At 28.8% G+C, this 19,912-nt stretch overlaps 1 protein-coding gene across 1 annotated transcript in view; it reads left to right on the top strand.

The window, feature by feature from the left end:
* LOC142319904 (adenylate cyclase type 6-like) overlaps positions 1-19,912 on the top strand; it is a 325,853-nt gene that overhangs the window by 283,768 nt on the left and 22,173 nt on the right. The window contains exons 14-23 of the mRNA XM_075357577.1: positions 158-250; positions 549-705; positions 1,543-1,640; positions 2,355-2,573; positions 3,247-3,331; positions 5,975-6,094; positions 8,416-8,565; positions 12,894-13,030; positions 14,891-15,021; positions 18,536-18,645. Coding sequence (XP_075213692.1) covers positions 158-250; positions 549-705; positions 1,543-1,640; positions 2,355-2,573; positions 3,247-3,331; positions 5,975-6,094; positions 8,416-8,565; positions 12,894-13,030; positions 14,891-15,021; positions 18,536-18,645 — 1,300 coding nt within the window. The remainder of the gene's footprint in view (positions 1-157; positions 251-548; positions 706-1,542; positions 1,641-2,354; positions 2,574-3,246; positions 3,332-5,974; positions 6,095-8,415; positions 8,566-12,893; positions 13,031-14,890; positions 15,022-18,535; positions 18,646-19,912) is intronic.

The raw sequence follows: 19,912 nt of genomic DNA, 5'->3' as shown, positions 1-19,912 counted from the left end.
TACTTTTATACGGATTTAGTCAAGGCAGTTACCTTTACTAGGATTTGAACCTTAGAACTCTCGACTTCGAAAACTATCTACTCTAAACTTTCAGCTTTTATTGTATGAATTATTATTGTTTTATTTATGTTGATGTTTGTTTGCAGACTACAAGTAGTGTAAAAAAACCGCAGCCAGGATTCATGAATGGAAGTGTTGCCAAAGAATTAAGAGTAATGGGTCACACACCCCAAGCTAACAAAACTCACAAGTAAGTGCCTCTAATTTATTCAATGAAAAATTGTAAATGAACTAGAGTGGTTACTTTCATAGGTGGCTGATGTCTAGCACCTTATTTAACATAAATGCACTTGAAAATGAAAATCAGTATTATAATCTAAAAAAAAAATAAATAAATAAATCCTTAGTTACAAAAATCAAACTTTTATCATCTTTCCTTAATATGCATTTTATTTATTTTAGTATACCTGTATATTAAAACCATGTCTTATGGTTTAGTAATATAATGAACTGTCGATGATTTATGTCTATGATATTTTTAATTATAGATTAAAATTTGGTGAAAGTGTTGAAGTAAAAGATCCAGAAGATGAAGTAAATGATTATTTAATGAAGGCAATTGACGCTCGTAGTATTGATCACCTTCGATCTGAACACTGCCATAGGTTTATGTTGAGATTTCGTGATCCAAAAGTTGAAGAAAAGGTAAATTTCCATTGCTTACTTAATAAAAAATAAAATGTTCTATTATATCTTACAGTATTGTACTACTTGAGGCACAATGTTCATTGTTCAACATTACAAAACATGATAACACTTTTAAAATTATAAATTACTCACTTTTAAATTAGTGGAAATATTTTTCTAAAGCCCTTTTTGATCTTATTAATGATTGCAAGTTTTATACATAATAAATAAAAACCAGTATCTTATCATGCAACAATATGGAACTTACAGACATACTAAATATGACAAAAATAACTTATTAAACAAATAAAGCATAGGTGTCAAATATATTATTTAATTATATAGTTAAGATATTTGTTATTTTTTAAGATTGAGCTTTTAACAATAGTTTTACTGGAAATTCCTCTGAAAAAAGTGCTCCAAAGAACATTGGAAGAGTTATTTCAGTAACTTGAAAGTGAGTTGTTCATATAATTTAAATAATTTTAAAGATTTAAAATTTCAATTTTATACAGATAAATGAACCAAATTGTTTAATAAAGCGTTTTTCAAGAACTTATTTCAAAGTGTTTTTACTTTTCTTTACAAACTACCTTCAGTGACTGGTGTGGCTGAATTCACAATAACAGCTGATATTACTCAGGTGAATTTATGGGTTGGCGAGTCCTTTTAATTGGGCAGACATTTAGAAATAATGTGGTCAAAAATAGTGTTTGTTTGTAGGTGTGTGTGTGTGTGTGTGTGTGTGTGTGTGTGTGTGTGTGTGTGTGTGTGTGTGTGTGCGCGTGTGTATACTAATTTCTGTATGAGCATAACTGTTGCAGATTCTTATTAAGATTGGTTTGTTTATTTTAGTACACAAAAGAACGAGATAGAATGCTGTCAACATACTTCATATGTTCATTGTTCCTTTATGCAACAGTAACAGCTGTTCAGCTTTTGATTTTACCACAGTAAGTTTATACTATTGCTAAGTTTTCTTGTTTCTTGCTAGCTGAAGTAATTTACTCAATTTTTTTTTTTTTTTTTTTAATAGCTTAAATTCATATTAACAATAATTTATAGTTTTTAGTTTTTCATTTGGATATCCATTGATAAAGTAAGATTTTTTTATTAAAAATCCACATAGAGGAAGTCTTAGTAGCAAAGGTGGAAAGAGCAATTCAGAAATTTCTCATGGAATGCAATTCTACTTATGCCAATGACGTAATATTGAAAGTTAATTTTGAATATAAGCTGCAAGTCATGATACAAAAGGAGTATGAGAAATGTGTCTGAGGGAATCGGTTTAGATTGAGTGTGAGAAGAACAAAGTAGTGTGGTTTCTAGGAAAGAAGTAGGAAAACTTGAGATAAAAAATCAGGGAAGGTTACTGAAATGAATCAAAATGTATGAATGTTAGGAACACTCATAAATGATAATGAAATTTAGTTGAAGACACTTTACTGTACGCTCAACAGAGTTTAAAAAGGAAAAAATTCATTTTGTGCCAAAGAAATATATTTAGGAAAGGAACTGAATACTTAAAAATGAAAAGAAAGAATATGCAGCATTATAGAAAACAACAAAATAGTATAATTTTGTAAAACTGTACTCTGCAAGTGTGAAATCAAAATAGTGAAGCTTGAGTATATCAGGAAGTAAATGGTAGAAATGAATTATTCCAGGAATACTGACAAAAGTAAAAGGGACCATCCAAGAGAATATTGCATCAGCTACATTAAGGAGAACCGAAGCAGGAATTTTGATAAATGTCTTAATGGAGTATATGGAAAGAGAGTGAAAGGATATGAGAATTGGGTATATGGGTATAGAAGTTCGAGAACTAAAGGTGAAAGCTCAGGTAGATTGTTAGAAAAAAGAAACATGGATGGTTTGGTCAGTTAGTAAGTCTGGTGGACAAAAGAATGCCAATATAAATAATGGAAGCTACACCAGATGAAAATAAAACAAAAGAGAAATCAAGGATGGACTTTGAAAAAGGATGGACCTTTATGGAAATGTTAAAAAAGAAAAGAGAGAGTTTTATTCTTTGTTCTATCCATAGTGTATGGAAAGAAAAAATATAAAACTTGGAAACATACTCTGGTAATGCAAGGCACATAAAGAGTTACAACAAAAAAGACATATGAGAAATGCTAGAATATAATAAATAAAAGGCTGGCCATTAGATATTCAAATACTGAATACACAACATACCATTTAAAACTAGTAAAATATCCGAACAAAGGTAGGTTTAAATAACTAAAAAAACTACCTTGAGCTGTAATTCCTTTTTATTGAGAAAAAAGTTTGTATTTAGTAGTAATTATCTATATAATAAAATATTATTATATTTTATAGAAACTATAAGTGAATTTTTCAGGTAAGTTTCCTCTTTTCACTTTACATTCAGTTATTTTTGATTTAACCCATATTTATTTGCTACTAATTAATTTAAATAACATTTTCTTACTTTTAAATTAAATAATTATAAGATAAATTAGGTGAATTTTACATTATTTTTATCTATTAATTTTTTTAATATATGTTAATTTTTTTTCATTTTTAATGTTTCAGTTCCCTGTTGATGTACATTATCTTCCTTTTTGGATGGACAATAATGATTTCTGTAAACATTCTTGTATTATCTGAAAGCAGTAAGGTAATTAAAGTAGATTTTTGAATAAGATGAATAGTATTTAACCGTTAATAATTGATAAAGAGTAATAAATCCATTTAAAATAGCAAACAATTTTTATTTTATGTATTGATTGTTATAGTTCAAACAATAACGGGAGCATTAGGGTTAATTACAAACATGAATGGATTGGCACTTTGGGATATTGTAAATGAAGATGTGTAGGGAAAATGTACAGTCCAACAGCTTCAGCATATCCACTTCTTTTGTCAATAATGTCATGTTAGAGCAAGAAGCTCCATTGTTGGTTGCACAATATATTTTCATAAGGTTTCTCACAAATGAGAAACCATAATTTTTGGAGGGTCTTAAAATGATGGTTTCAATATTTTGTTTAGACTGTTTGTGCAGTTTGGGGATATGGTATCATGTACTAAAGTGTACAATTGGGCCAGTAAATTTAAAGGATGTGAAGCTGTGGAAATGAGTCACAATAGGCCAAGTGTGACGAATAACAACATTTGATTGATCTGTGATCTCACTGAAGATGATCAAAACATTACAGTTAATGAAATTGCTTCAGAAAGGATATCAGTCATGTAAATCCCCATTCTGTCATCTTGAGTTCCACAAAATCTGTTAAGTGGAGTCCCATACTCTTGACCCAAAATCAGAAACAGGCTTGATAGAAAATTTTCCAAAGCTTCTGAATCATTTTTGACTAGTGAAAAATAATTTTCAAAATGAAATAGCCACATGTGATGAGAAATGGGTCCAATACTACCCTCTCAAGTCAAAATTGTATATAGTGAAGTAGGAGTGGAGAGCCTTGTTTTTTAGAGGTAAAATCGCATCTATTTGCTGATAAAAGTTCTCACAACCAACTTTTGGAACTGGAAAGGACTATTGCTCATCGATTATCTCCATAAATATCATAATGTAAATGCTGCACACTACAGTCAGCTCTTAGACTAAGTGAAAGTTGCCTAATGGAACAAAAGGTGTCGTTAAACAATCAGTGATGTGATTCTTCTTCATAACAACGTCAGACCTCTTAGCACTCAAAATAAATTGCACAAAATTTACTGAGAACAGTTCAGATTTATTCCCTTTTGGTTTCCTTCCCATATGTATTTACTTCAACAAGCCACATATCAATCTCATTTTCAATTGCATTATCAACATGAGTAATAATTACCAATTTACGAATGAACAAACTTTACAAACAAGATATTAAATATCTTTGGGGCATTGAAGAAGGCACTGGAAGGACATCAATTCCAGAGCAACAACAAAGCGGAGGAACTCCTGCACAATTCATATCTCAAATTTCTAATGAAGGGATTTACAAGTTCTCACATATTGTAAAAAATGCATAGAAATTCAGGGAAAATACCTAGAAAATCAACAAATATGTTTTGTATTTTTATTCTATATTAATAAATGATAAAAAGAAAAGTCTGGCTTATATTTGACTGACAATATATATTTAACGTTTATACTAATAATTACATTTTTATGATATAATTTCATACAATCATCCAACAGTATGACATGTTCAAAGAAAGAATATGTGTGATAAAAAAGGTTAGAAATATGAATATAAAGCCAGTATGATAACTTTTTTGACAAGTGACAGGAGAATGGGCCTAAAACTATTAACTAACAGCATTTTATGGTACAGGTTCACAATGATAGATATATCTTGTCATCTTGAAATCAAGAGGGGTCCGGCAGAGTAGTTTTGTAGTTAAACAAGATGAAGAACTTTGAAGAATAAAACATCTTCCTTTTAAGAAAAATGTTTCTTCCTAAAGTCTACCCCAGCCATGTCCAACCCAAAATCATTACCTGGCCAATAAAATACTATGAATGTGAAGTGAGCTACACACCACATAGACAAGAGGTATAAAAGGCTTAAATTGTTTAACTTATAATTTTATTATACAGTTTTCAGTAAAATAAAACAATATCTTTCAAAAAAAAGTTTTTATTTTTTAATATAATATTTTTTCTATAATTGTGTTTTTTATAAAATTCCCCCTATCTAACTAAATTATATTTTGTTTCTAATGTATTTTTTTTTTTTATTTTAACTTAAAACGTATGTATTTTATTTTTAATTCATATTATTTTAAAATTAAAAATCTTTTAGTGTGTGTCTTTAGAATCATAAGTTAAAAAACTTATTATAAAGAGCCACCTGTAAATGTTGTAAATAGTTTAATATAAAAAGCGGACATGAAAACTGTATTGTGCTGTAGCAACCATAGCTAATAATACACATATATGTTCAATTACTTGTATAAAATATATTAAAATTTGCCGTGGGTTGGACATAGTTGCTCTATTCAGTTATTAATATACAAAAGTAATATTAATATGTAAAATCCTCTCAAAAAAAAAATAAAATAAAATAACAAGTGTGCCATAAAACAGAATGTTTTTTGTAATGTTTTTTTCATTAAAAATGTACTTTATAGATAGCGAGATAAAATGTTCCATAGACTGATTTTTTATGATTTCGAAAGTAGCAAAAATTCTATTTAATATACTTTGAAGAAATAAATGTTATTTTGCAATATCAAAAAGAATCATTTATTATTTAAAATCCTTAATGTAAAATTTTAATCACTGAATCACAATAATTGATTATTTTTATTTCAGAGGCCCTCTCCAGATTGTTTACGAAGCTTATCAGGAAGATTTCATAATAATAGAACTATTACACAACTGTTAGCTGGAACTGTAGTTGTTGTCACATTCACTGTAGCCATTGTTCCTATTGTAAGTATTACTTTTCCCTTTGATGAGTTATAAAATTCTTCATTTTCTGTTTATTTTATTGTCACTAAAATGCCCATGTAACCAACAAATTTTACATTCTCATTTTTCCCAGAGGATTTTTATTTCACATTGTATTAATCATATACAGTCCAATCACACAATGTAAACACATGCATACAGACATATGCATAAAAAGAACACACATACAATATTTAATTCAAGTCATACTATCATATTTTTAATACAATGCATTAATAAGGTCTCACAACTTAAAACAGATGCTGATTCTACACTTGTAAGTTTCTTATTATGGGATTCTTAGAGAGGCAGATATTTTGCTGAGATTTTACCAGACAGATCAAAACACAGAGATTATGTGACGTGTCCCTACATGTATTTCAGTGGTTTTGTAGCAGTAAAACAAACATGTCTTCACACACCTAACAGATATTTAGAGAGCCACATTATTTGAATCCTCGACCTTTTCTGAATGCCAAAATGTTTTTGTGGCTAATTCTCCCAATCATGCAGTTCCAAATAAATTGACTATTTTTCAAGAAATGAAAGAATGTTCTCAAAAAGTTGGATTTGGTGTATGTTTTGCAATGAAGTGTGGTCAGATCCAATTTTTTCCATAGAAACATTAACTGCAGAAGTGGTTGTTCAGGAATTATTAAAAATGTTCTAGCCTTGTTTGAAACTGAAAAACAAAAGTGCTGGTTGCACCAGGGTGGTATTACATGCCATTCTGCCAATTCGACTATGGAGTTGTTACATAAACTTTTCAAGTCCTGCGAGCTATGGCCTTCATGGTTTCCAGTTTTCTTACCACCAGTTTTTTATTTATGATATCACCTAAAAGGTATTGTTTTCAAAAATAACCAGCACACTTAGAATGAATCGAACACAGCATCTATAATATCAGTCCAGCAACTCTAAGATAATTGCACTGAACATAGACAAATGAAATCATGCCTGCATCAATGCTCAAGCTACATATTTTAAACATATATTGAGACATGGAAAATTGAAAAAATTAAAAATGTAGGCTGCTTTGTTTACTGTGTCATGTAATATAATTAAATTACTCTTGACACTAAACAAATATACGTCTTTTTTCATGTGTATGGGTTGTGTGATTTTATGAACACCCAGAATAAGCAAGGTCTCTGCTACTTATTCTGGACAGATTCTCAAAGTAAGAGTATCATAAAAACTTTTTTTTTTTATTGTTCCTCAAACTGTTTGAATAGCTAGCTATTCATCTGAATTTTTTATATCTTCATTTCCAAAACTATTTCTGTTAAGGTGGAAGAAGTAATATTGCCTTCTGATACAGATTCTTTTAGAAAGCTGCATAACATTGACTTACTGTTGGTAATCCTTCCCAAATTCCAGTGTATAGAAAATCCTGCATACTATATTCCAGATATATACCATTCTATGTATGATATTTTTGTGATTTGAACACTTGTTCGCCTCTTGCTATTCCTGGAGAATGTATATCCTAGTTCTCTGCAGCAGATATTCGCACTCCTGTCTATATATTTAATTTATAAAAAGTGAAATATAAGCTTCATGTAGGTTAAATCATAAAATATCTTGTAGGTTGCATAATGAATCATAAAATATCTACATCTGTTGAAAAAAATGATTTAATAATTAGAATAGTACGTTTTTTAATATTTACCTGATTATAGAAGGAATAAATGTATTTATTGGTAGATTTCATGGTCCTGTTACTCAAGAATAGCTGATTTTCAGGAAACAGGTATCAAACAATTTGTCTTACATGCACCAGTGACAACTAGTGATTTGTTCTTGACATTTTGGAATTGGTATAACTATTCTGAGAAATAACAAGCACCTCAGACCATACTTACTTTGGAAAGTGACAATTGAAGTGGTTTCCATTACCTTCTTCACAGGGTTAAAAATATTGTTGCACATTGATATAACAAGCATGTAAAAATCCTAATATTAATTTGAATTATACAATTAGATTAGAAAATATTCTCTTTTCTGTTTACATATGCATAAGTAGAATAAATATAATGAGTGGTACACCTATACACCTACAGAGGTAACATGTAATATTACACCTATGAACCTAATATTCACATTTTTTTATAAGCCATGTTAGAATAATTATGAAAATAGTTACACTATCTGATTTTTTTTAAAAACTTTGACAGTTTGATAGACCTTCTAACTGTATTAGTGATAATTATCTTCCATAATTATATTTCAGATTTAAAATGGGTTCAGAATTGTATGTTTTGGGTTTAATATTTTGTATTCTTTTTTCTTTTGCATTGTAGATGGAATCACATTGCTGGATATGTAGAAATGAAGCAAACTGGAAACCAGTAAATTCTTCTGAATTTGTAAATCCAATGAATAATTCTACAAATGGATTCAATGGCCAAAATGAAAATTGCCCTAGTGTACCACCATCCAGAATACCAGATGTAAGAAAATTTCTGTAAACATACAAAAATATATTGTGTTTCATAAAATGTAGCTGTTATCTTTAAATTTGTTAATAGTTTGGTGTTATTTTTACAGGAAGGTATAGTTAAACTGAAACAACTGGCCACTCATATACATAGGATTACAAAATATTTTTGAGTATTTTATTATGAAATCTTTAGTTTCCATCATTACTTATTTTCAACTAGGCACTGTGTGGATATAAACACGTATGGTGAACCAGGAAAGAATTTTTTTGATGCAGACATCAAGTAGAGAGCAAAAGGTGCCTTGAAGGTGTGATTAAGAAAATAGGAGAGGCCACTCCTCTTAATCATATCTTCATTATACTTTGAATCTTGTAGTCATGAATTTTTTTCAGTTGGATATTCTTTCAATTTTATAAACAAATGATAGTCCCCTGTGCAATGTCTGAAATTAGTAATTCATAAGAATATTTTTTCACTCATTTATAATTTCTTAATAGAAATAATTTTTTTTAAATTTTTTTCAACATTTACGACAGTTTTACAAATGAATTTCTTATATATAACCAAAAAGGAAATTTTTATGTGTTTAATCTCTGACAGATTATCTTTATTCTAAGTTGATTTTAATAATTATTTATATATAAATAATAGTCATTGCATTAATTGCGAATCAAAATTTAAATGAATTATTAAAAAGTTTTAATTTAAAGGAAAATATAAAAATTAGTATAATTATAAAAAAATAATGGAAAGAAATGTTGCTGAAATTTATTTATAAAAATCAATTCAAAAACATGCTTAGGAACAATAATCATGTATAAAAAATAATAGTCACTTTGTGTACCAAAGGTACCAAATTTTGGTATAAAACTAGATCACAAGTATGTCAATTAGATGTGTTGCAACTGTCTCATCTTTGAGGTAATTACTTGATTAAACAAAACTACTGTATTTGGCTCATCTGGTGAATCATTGGCAATATTGAATTAATAATAATATCACCTTATACCGTTACACTGTACTTTCCTGTACATTATTGGTTCATAAATGAAATGTCTTAACAATATTTAATAGAGCCCACATGGTTTTATTTCCTATAATTCTATTCAAAGGGTGTTATTTTGATGTCATTTTTCTATTATCAAAAAGTTCTAACTTTCATTGCAGGGTCATACCTATCATTTTTGACATAAGTTGTTAAACATATATTTTTGGTTTCAGAGACATAGTGATACCTAATTTCCAGATATAGAAAAAAATGGAACCAGAATTAAATTTTTTAGTCAGATTTTAATTTCTGTACGGATGTTTTTAAAGAGTGCTTTTCATTTGTGAAATACAAGACCATTTTTTCTTTTTCTTGTAATATTACTATGTTAATACAGAGTGTCACATTTAAAACAACCCATCAATCAGCCTTCTACAGTATTTGAATTGACTGCCCAACTTCCTTACATTTTACTGGAATGGACTCGTCCAACAAGTGAACATCATGCCGAAGCAGTAGATATAACAAGTAATCATAACATTCAGTGCATTATTAGAGAGAAGATGGTGTTTTCACAAGACAAGATGCTTTTATTCTTGAATAGTATTTTAGCATGCAATGGTTGCAGTGCAAGGATCCTTTTGCTATAAGTACTATGATAAACCAGCTCCTAACAAGACATCAGTTTTGAGGTTAGTGGGTAGATTTAGAGAGACAGGTTCTGTTAATAATAAAAAAACACAAAAAATCGATGACAGTACTGAATGCAAACACAGTGGCTGAAATCAAAGGCCAACTAACTGCCTCACCAAAAATATCAATTAGATGCTTGTCAGCTGAAATTAATTTACCAAAATCAACTGTCCATCAGGCGACAAAAAAATTAATTTACAACCATATCGAATTCAGAAAGTTCAATAACTTCTTGATCCAGACAAAAAAAAACAGCTAGTATATTGTCATTGGTTTTATAGGTTCATGTATGAGAGTATTCATGTTATGGACTGAATTTTTTTCACAGATAAGGTGTGGTTTCATCAGGATGACTACGTAAACAGCCATAACAGTAGGATTTGGATAGCTGAAAATCCCAGTGTGTATCATGAAAAACAATTGTGCCTGCAGAAGATGGGCTCTTTTCTTCAAGTACATCATTGCTGCAGAACTATATTAGAATATTTTATAGTAATTTTTGCACTCTTGGAAGAAGAAGATCGATACTGCTGGTTCCAACATGATGGTGCAACATCACACTTCGCATTCAACTTCTGATTTCATTAACAAATTCTTTGGTGATCATGTTATTGGTAACGGCTTTATGGCCAGCAAGATCTCCAGATCTGACTGCATCAAGTTTTTTCTTTGGGGTTACTTCAAAGAAAATGCCTATGACAATAAACCATGAACACTTCAACAACTGAAGGTCAGTATCAAACAAGCTGTTTTAAATATCAACTCAGAAACAGTTGCAAGAAACACAGTGAAAAGAAGGGAGCGTGTATTCATGAAGATGGCGGCTACTTCCAGCGTTTATTCTCGAATTTAAGGTATTGGAAAGTTTGGAAATAAAATATTTAATTTAATAACTTACAAATGCCTTTTTTATTTAAATATACCTACTGAGATAGATGGGTTGTATTTTATATGGGACACTATGTATAAGATACAGTGACAATTAATTTGTTTTTTGATTTTCATTATTTCTTTCTCTCAAAATGTTACGTTAGAAAGCAGAGTTTAACTATGTAGTTTGGCATAAAGTATTCATAATGCAAAATTTCCTTGACAGAAAAAAGATGTGGTGATGTTTTTTGTTGAATTCTGGACCTGATATGCCTTCTTTAGTTTTCATGACTATGTATTCATCCACTGTGATAAAGTTGCTTGATTTTTGGAATAAAACCATAAAGACCAGCTTTAATCACTTGTTTCAATCCTTAGAATAAAAGTTGATTATTGTTAGTTCTCTCACAAAGGTTAAGGTATACAATTCACATTTTTTATCATTTTCAAGGAACAAAATTCACATCAACACAGCCATGTTAAAAATTTTTTATCAGTTCAAGAAAAGTCTAAAATTAGTCCCAGTATCGCTTGCAAACTTGTATGGTTGGTTTTGATTTGTTAGATTTATTGTTTAAATGATCTCTCTCACAATTTTTCAATATTTTCTGCTGTCTTGGTGGTACTTGATCACATTAAATGCTCATCTTCATTGATTATTAATCAGTTTTGGACTATTTCAGAATCTACTTCTGATTGACTGTTTAAAAGATTGGTAACCATAAAAAACTTGGTATAACCACAGTAGTCACCCATTATTTATAGTTTCATCATAAACCAATCTGCCATCTCTTCAGTGCTAATGAAAGAACTACCACTGAAACATGGAACCATTTGTTTTTCTGTGCACCAACTTTAAAATGTGTTTAATTATCCTTTTGCAAGTTTAACTACTGGCAGTGTGGAGATCTATTAACAATTGGGTCATGTTTATGACTAATTTTATGACTGACAGTATTATTCAGAGAGGGGCATAATAAAAAAAAGGGCAATATTCAATCTTTATTCATAATCTTTTTAAAATAGTTGAATTATCATGAATGAAAAACATTGTTTTACTTTTTCCAAACTAGGAAAGTCTCTTATGGACCTGATGCAGAAAATACAGCACAATCAGGAAGGTTGTTATTTATTTTTTTACATGTCGTACTAACCTACATATCAGATTCATTTCAACAGTTTAATAAACTTTATAGACCAGACTTAGAACAAGTGTTGCCATATTTTCAACAAGACTATCTTGTTACGTAATTCTTTGAAACTATTAAGTTCCTTATAAATGATACAATAAAGTGCATATATATCTCTCACAACTGTGGGGAGAGATAATGTAGATATGTTTGTAACTTATGTTAAAAAATTCAAAATTAATTTTTTTTCTCCAGCCAACTATTTTGGAACAGTTGAATATATGAGAAATAATGAAATAATATCTTCAAGTACATACTTTTTCAACAATTGTAAATTGTACATTTTTTTAAATGTTAAACTTCCTGCTGACATATTTCATGCAGTAATAACTTATCCAGAACATATTTCACATACGTAAACGGAATTTTGTAATAAAATGTAATTTACATTTGTAAATATTGCAGACTATAAGATTATTTTAACACATAGCTGAAATAATCCATAGAAAAACTCAAATATTAATATTCATTTAAGTAAATGAGTATTGGTTTCAAATTACAAATAAATATTAAAATAATATTAATCTATGTAAATATTTTCAATAATTTTAAAAAATTGTTATTAATATTAACATAATGCATTGTGAATGTTTCAGTATATCTTGAACTGTGTTCTACTAGCTATGCTTACAACAGCAGTCTTTCAAGTGCTTGCAAGCCCATTCAAATTATTATTACTTTTAATTATATCAGTATCTTACATAATGCTCTTCCTATCATATCCTTTCATAAGGTAAATCGCTAATAATATTATTAAAATCAAACTTATTTGTTGTGTAAATATATGTGTTACACTCTATTATAGAGGATTAATATAATGTATATATTACAATGTAATTTTGTTCATTTATGTAATTGTTATAGTGTATGTAATATCTGAAGGCGGGTCAGTAGTGCAGTGTGGCATCCCCTCCACTTCTCTTAACATTACTCAGCGACTTCTCCTCACACCAACAGTCAAAGTAGTGTATTCCAAAAGTCACATCCATTGATAAATATGTTCTGGTAATTTGTTATAACAAATAAAATTATTTATGCCTAATATTTTGCTAAAGATGTATCAAGTAATTTATTTATTTCTTGAAAGTATGTTTTTTTTTCATGTATGTTATACTAAGGTTTTTCTATAAATAAACAAAAACAATGACGATATACAAAAGTATAAGAAATGAGTTGTTTATCCGTTTATTATAGACTACAATGTTATGATATTCTTTGATGTGGCGTAGTTATTTACAAAAGTTATTTTTAAGTAGCACATACACATTACTTTTGTGGCAACCAGTAGCAAGTGTTCCACATGCTGGGTTACAGTGATGGAGTAGAGAAGGCAAGTAGAGGCAGCTTGCAGGGAGGACCCACCTTTAGATTTTACATACACTTTAGTTCAATCGTGTAATGTTTGCTAACTATTTAAAAAATTATCAGATTTAATACTTTCTATAACTTAATTGCTATTCTGACCAGTGAATGAAACCATAATATTCAACTTTTTTTTTCACAAGTACAATTGCTGTTTTATTGTTAGATTACATTTCATTGATAATTATTTACATTATTTTTGCTCATAAGAAATAAACAAACCAATTATTTTTTATAAGAATTATATTACTAATTAAATAATAAGAGAGAGATACAATCTAATTTACAGCAGATGTCAGTTAATAAAGTTAGGCGATACATGAACTATGCACAATCGCTGAGCCCTTTATTACAGGAAAAGCTACTTTTTATTTTGTACTTCACTTGCTATTTTAATCTCCTGAAGAATACTTATGAAATTAAGTAATGTCTCACCCTTTTGATTTTATGGCAAAATTTATCATTCAGAAGATAATTACATAATGGAATTTTGAAAATGCTGCAAAATATATGTATATAAACATAGTATGTACACTCCGCCATCCTCTGGGTAGAGTGTTGCATCACTACTTTTCACTCAGAAGGTTGTAGATTCAAATCCTGGTCAGAATAAAAAAAAACAGTTCCAAAATAAAAATTTATCTATAATTTAGGTAACTGTAATCAGTTTAAATGTCTGTAATAATCTTAAATGAATAAATAAATTAGAAAGAAGTTAATAATGGTTAGAATAGGTATTAATTTATTGTATTGATGTATACTCTCAGCTGTATATTTTGGTTCTACCAACTTCACTGTGATATCATTGGTAGTCCAGTAACAAGTAAGAAAAAGAGGTATCATGTAAGTTATGTAAAAGTAAATACACACACTAACATAGAAAATGTATTAGAGCAGACAAAATGAAAAAAAAAACATATCATTTGGACTTAAGGAAATTGAGAAAAAAGAACAGCATTAAAAATATTGAATTAGAGAGTAAATTGGAAGAAACCAGGGAAAGTATGACTAGGTAATGATATTATAAGTAAGCATGTACAGTAAAAAAGATTGAAACAGTGATGGTGGCATAGAAAAAAATAGCAGACCGTGATTCCTCACCTGTCTCAAGATACTGTATAAGGGGAAGCAGTAGAATTTCAAAAAAACTTAATTCTTATTGTAGAATATTTTTAATTCAAAAAAAGTATGATTTATGTAAAAATACTTATTCATATTAATTTTATTTCAGTCAAATAGAAATATCTTCTAGATATTTAACAATAGTTGTGTTAATTGGATTTATGATAGCTTTGGTCATTCACAGTCAACAAACAGAAGCTACATACAGACTTGATTTTCTATGGAAACTACAAGCTACAGGTATAGTAATAATTTATCTAGTAATTTTTTTATTGCTTATTTTAATGATTTTATAAATTTTAACAATTTATGTTCAAAATGGCAAATACTTTTTTAATAAAATTTCTTTAAACCTGTGAAAAATGATTGACACACTCATACATAAAATGTAGGCCTACTTTCTCTTTTCTTAATGTTATTGTAATTACTTTTATAACGACCAATCAATATTTGGACACAGTATTTCCGTTTATAGAAATGACTAAATATTATCAGGAAAAGTTAGTGAACAACTGATAGCTTATAAAATAGGTTACAAAATAAATATGACAAACAACAATAATGAATATCTAATTATGAAAAATTCTTATTTTCTTTTCCTAACGTGTACGTTACTATCTGTTCATCTATGGAACAATAAGCAACCCCATGAACCAATGAGATCTGGATTATGTGTAACATGTAAATGAGATGTAATCTTGTACACACTCAGGATCTGCCTTGCACAGATAGTAGACCGGCATCTATTGTCTAGTATTCAAATCCATATAAAGGAATGAGAAATAAAGCTTAAATTTATTTATAATTCTTGATTTTCTTAATTAATTTTTACTTCATTTATATGAAATATATCCATTCACATTCACATTATCACAACATTTTATTTTCCTTCACTGACAATCTATAACTGTTAACCTTACTTTATAACTATGTATTTCCAGATTTAATACTCTGTAAAATTAAATCAAATTTATTACAGATATAATACTCTGTGTATATCCAGATTTGGTTGAGAAACTTAGGTGATGTGTTTGCTGCACACTGAATTGAAAATGTTATTAAAATATTAAATCAGATAAATAAAATTACAAGATGTGCAAGTGAAATTGAGAATAATCAAATTTTACTATAGTTTACAAAAATAATAGAATCACTTTTAATAATTACAAGAAATGAACATGCTGATTATGCAGTTATACATACTGATACAGTTATGTACAAATGTACAGTGATCAACATAAAAGAAGCCCCACGATTTAGTTCAGTCTATAAATAATAGTTTATTGGTAAACACATACACATCAATTTACAGAAGGCATTGAAAATGATATCCATCCACTTCTATGCACTTGTCAACATGCTTGACCATAATTCCTGACTAATCTTGTTAGCTGTATTCTGTTATTTCCTGGATGGCATTGCAATGTTTGTCTTCAATTCCTGCAGGATGTGTAGATTACTCCTATAAGCAATTTCTTTTAAGTAACTCCACAGAAAGAAGTCTGAACTAGTCAAATCAGGGGATCTTGGTGGCTCAATCCTTTAGAAATGATTCTTTCACCAAAAAAAATCCTGCAGCATCTCTATAGTAGTGTGAAGAGTATGGAAAAGTGATGCTCTCCTATTGCAACCAGCAGTCATACTCAGTCATGCAGTAAGGGTAATTTCTGGATAAATTATCAAGGTGTTTGATAATTTCTTCGTAGACGGCATCATCCACATTTAAAAAAAAAACAAGGGTCCTCTTGTTTCTGTCACCTTGAAACCGCTCACTGTACGTCTTTTTTGTGGTTTTAGAGGAGATTCAAAGAAAATGTGTTGGTTTTCAGTTCCCCAGGTCTGGTAGTTTGACTATTAACATACCCACTGACATAACATATTTTCATGCTTCATCTGTGAAAAACACTTGATCTAAAATGCCAGTGTTGACTCTAATGAAGTTCTTGAACCATTGACAGTAGTAAACTCTTCTAGCATAATCAGCATAAGCTAGCTCATGGAAAACCTACATTCGATATGAATAACATTTCAACAACCTCCTCACTGCAGTGTGGGCTAAACCTAGAGAAATATTTTTTCTGGCTTAGTATCTGTAAAGATTTATGAGGAAATTTTGTAACGGCCACGTTAATGTCCTGTACAACCTGTATCATTGAAACTGACCTGTTTCGGGCAAGTTTCTGGTCTAACAGCAAACTTGTTTCACAAAATTTTCTAACTTCTGAATAATACTTTTCACTGGTACTTCCTTTTCAAATCTCTACCTGAATGTTTGCCGAAACATAACATCAGAAATCCGTTACAAATACACATTCTTCAACAGTTAACTGCATTTTAATAATCAACAACACATGATTACATAATCTTGTTCAAAAGCCAGTGCTCAACATGGATTGGCATTACTCAGATAATTCATCCTATACTAACAAGACAGCAGCATGTAATGATTTTTAGAACAAGCCTGGTACCACTTAGTCTGGAATCTCATTCCAAGAAAATGGATTTTGTAAAAGATATAGCTTGGCTTTCTTACAAACAGCAAAACAATCTTAGTGCAAAATAATAAACAAAATACACCAAATAAACATAGAAAAAAATTGTACATTCCCCATGTCTACAGCAACAAGATAAAAATACTTTTTTAAAATACCATAACTTTAACATTGTGATGGCTACAGCTATGACTTCTTTCTTCTAAAACATTAAAAATAAAACTAAAATCATGTTGAAATTGAGTGCATTCTATAAATTATTCTGTAAAGACAATAATTGTATTAGGAATTATAGAGTAAACTAAAAGAATAATACAGACTACAAAAAATAGGAACTGCAGTCAGTATATGTAAAGAAGAACAGAGTATTCAGAAGCTCAACACTGATTCAAAATTATGATAAAATTATTAGTAACTAAATTTAAAAAAATGCCTGTAATTAGTGGGAATTAGTCTGGAAATTTACTTGATTGACAACATTAGGGAATACAGGAATACAGATTGTCAAATAATAATCAGGGATCAATAGCTAATAGCATTTTAGAATTTTCTAATTTCTGAAAAGTTTTATACAATTATTTCTCAAATGAATATTTAACATTTTTCTTATTTAAATTTTCTAGAGATAAGAAATATTTCTTTGGGAGGGAAAATATTTGACTATTTATCAATTGGTCATCTTTAAAATAAAGTTTTATGTTATTTAACTTTATTACAGAGAAATCAAACAGAGCTTGGAGTTCAGTCTTGGTAGGAAGTTTCAGTGGTATAGGTTATGTTGTAAGATAACCATTTGCTTTCCACTTGGACTGATCACAACAAAATTCTATTTTTCACTTTATTGATTTGTCAGATTTTTATTTTATAAACAAAGTTAAAGCTTTTTTTTATTGCTGTATCATATTATATTGTAAATGTATTGTATTGAAACTCTATTAGTCTCCTAAGTGGATATTAGTTTCAGCCTTTTATCCAGAAATTTTTATGGTTCAAAAATCAGTCAGGCATGATTTTTTCATACACTAAAAAATTTCCATTCTATATTCACCCACACAACTTACAAGCTTATGTGATGAGTTAATGATAAAAAAAATGTTGTTTATATTTTACTATTCCGTTTATGCTTTTACATATGTGTGTCAGACATAGTCAGCAAAAATGTAACAAAAGTAACTGCTGAATTATACACTGGTGTTAGTCTTATGATCTTTTTTTAATGTTAATAGTATCTTTAGAATATAATAATGTTATTTTTTTTACAGAGGAAAAAGAGGACATGGAACATTTAGAAGCATATAATCGTAAACTCTTAGCAAATATTCTTCCAGTACATGTAGCAGAACACTTCTTATCTAGTGATAAGCATTCTGATGTAAGTAAAATAACGTATCATTTTGATCTTAGAGTAAACTTCAATTCTGCCAAAACTTGTTTACTGATCCCCTTTCATAAAAATAGCATCTAATTTCTAACTTTTTCAAAACTAAGTCTTGTCAAATTTCTAAAATTAAAATCTGGTTTAAACAATAAAAAAATTAACATATTTAAAAAAGAAATGTTTTGTACAGTACAACACTTTAATGCACTTTATTAATTTAATCAAATATGGTAAAATAAATGGCCAGATACTGTTCAAATTCCATCAACCACATTTATGCAATTCTGATGTAGGTAAAACTGTATGTAAAATATAAATATGGTATGATTTATGTTTAAAAGATTTAATGATTTTGTATGACACATAAAAATTAGTTTTCATCTAATTTATAACGAGGTAGTAATTAACTGTTAATATCTGACCAGTTTGTTAGTGTTTTTGGAATATACTATAACAATGATATCCAGCTAGAAAAGATAGATCACACCTTGGGTTGTAAGATTTAAGAACATTTAAAAATTAAGGGGTAGTAAAAGGACAATAGCAGTAAAATTTTTTTTTAAATTTAAAGAAGTTAAAAGCTATAATTATAATAAATAAATAATTAAATCAATAAACATCTTTGGAAGATTAATTATCCTAAAATCAGTTTTTCAGATATAACATTTTTGCAAATTCCAAAAATGTATTAAAAAGTCAGTTTAAAAATAAAAAAATAATTGTTTGTCTAATGTTAAGAAAAACATTTAAACATGTTCTTTTCATCAGTAGAACTTATGTGCATCTTACTTATTTTTATATTTACACACTGTTAACACTGTTGTTAAATTTTATTTTGTTCAAAATAAACAGCTTAATAGTTCTATTTTATGGAAGGGTCTGATAAAATATCTAATATCTACATCAATGCAAAATAGTAAATGTATCAACAACATATGCTCTAGCTTGTAATCCAATTGATAAAAATAAATAAATAATTTTTAAAAACAATTATTTTTTTGTACCTATCATCTAAACTTTCTCTTATAATTTTTAATGTAATAATTTTGAAATATTACAAATTTTTATTACCATCTACAGAAATAATCAGATAATTTTAATTAAAATCAATAAGAATTAAGGCCACATTAAAATTAAACCATTTTATAATGGTTGTTTTGAAATATTATATTTAAAATATACTAATCCCCAAAAAAAAATTGTTAAACAAGTTGGCAACCTTGACATTTTTTGTAATTTTTTTTGGTTTTGGTCAGAATGT

This window comes from Lycorma delicatula, chromosome 2 (assembly GCF_047948215.1).
Source record: "Lycorma delicatula isolate Av1 chromosome 2, ASM4794821v1, whole genome shotgun sequence".
Lineage (NCBI taxonomy): Eukaryota > Metazoa > Arthropoda > Insecta > Hemiptera > Fulgoridae > Lycorma > Lycorma delicatula.
The sequence above is the reverse complement of the archived record's forward strand: the minus strand, read 5'-3'. Positions and strand labels throughout refer to the sequence as shown.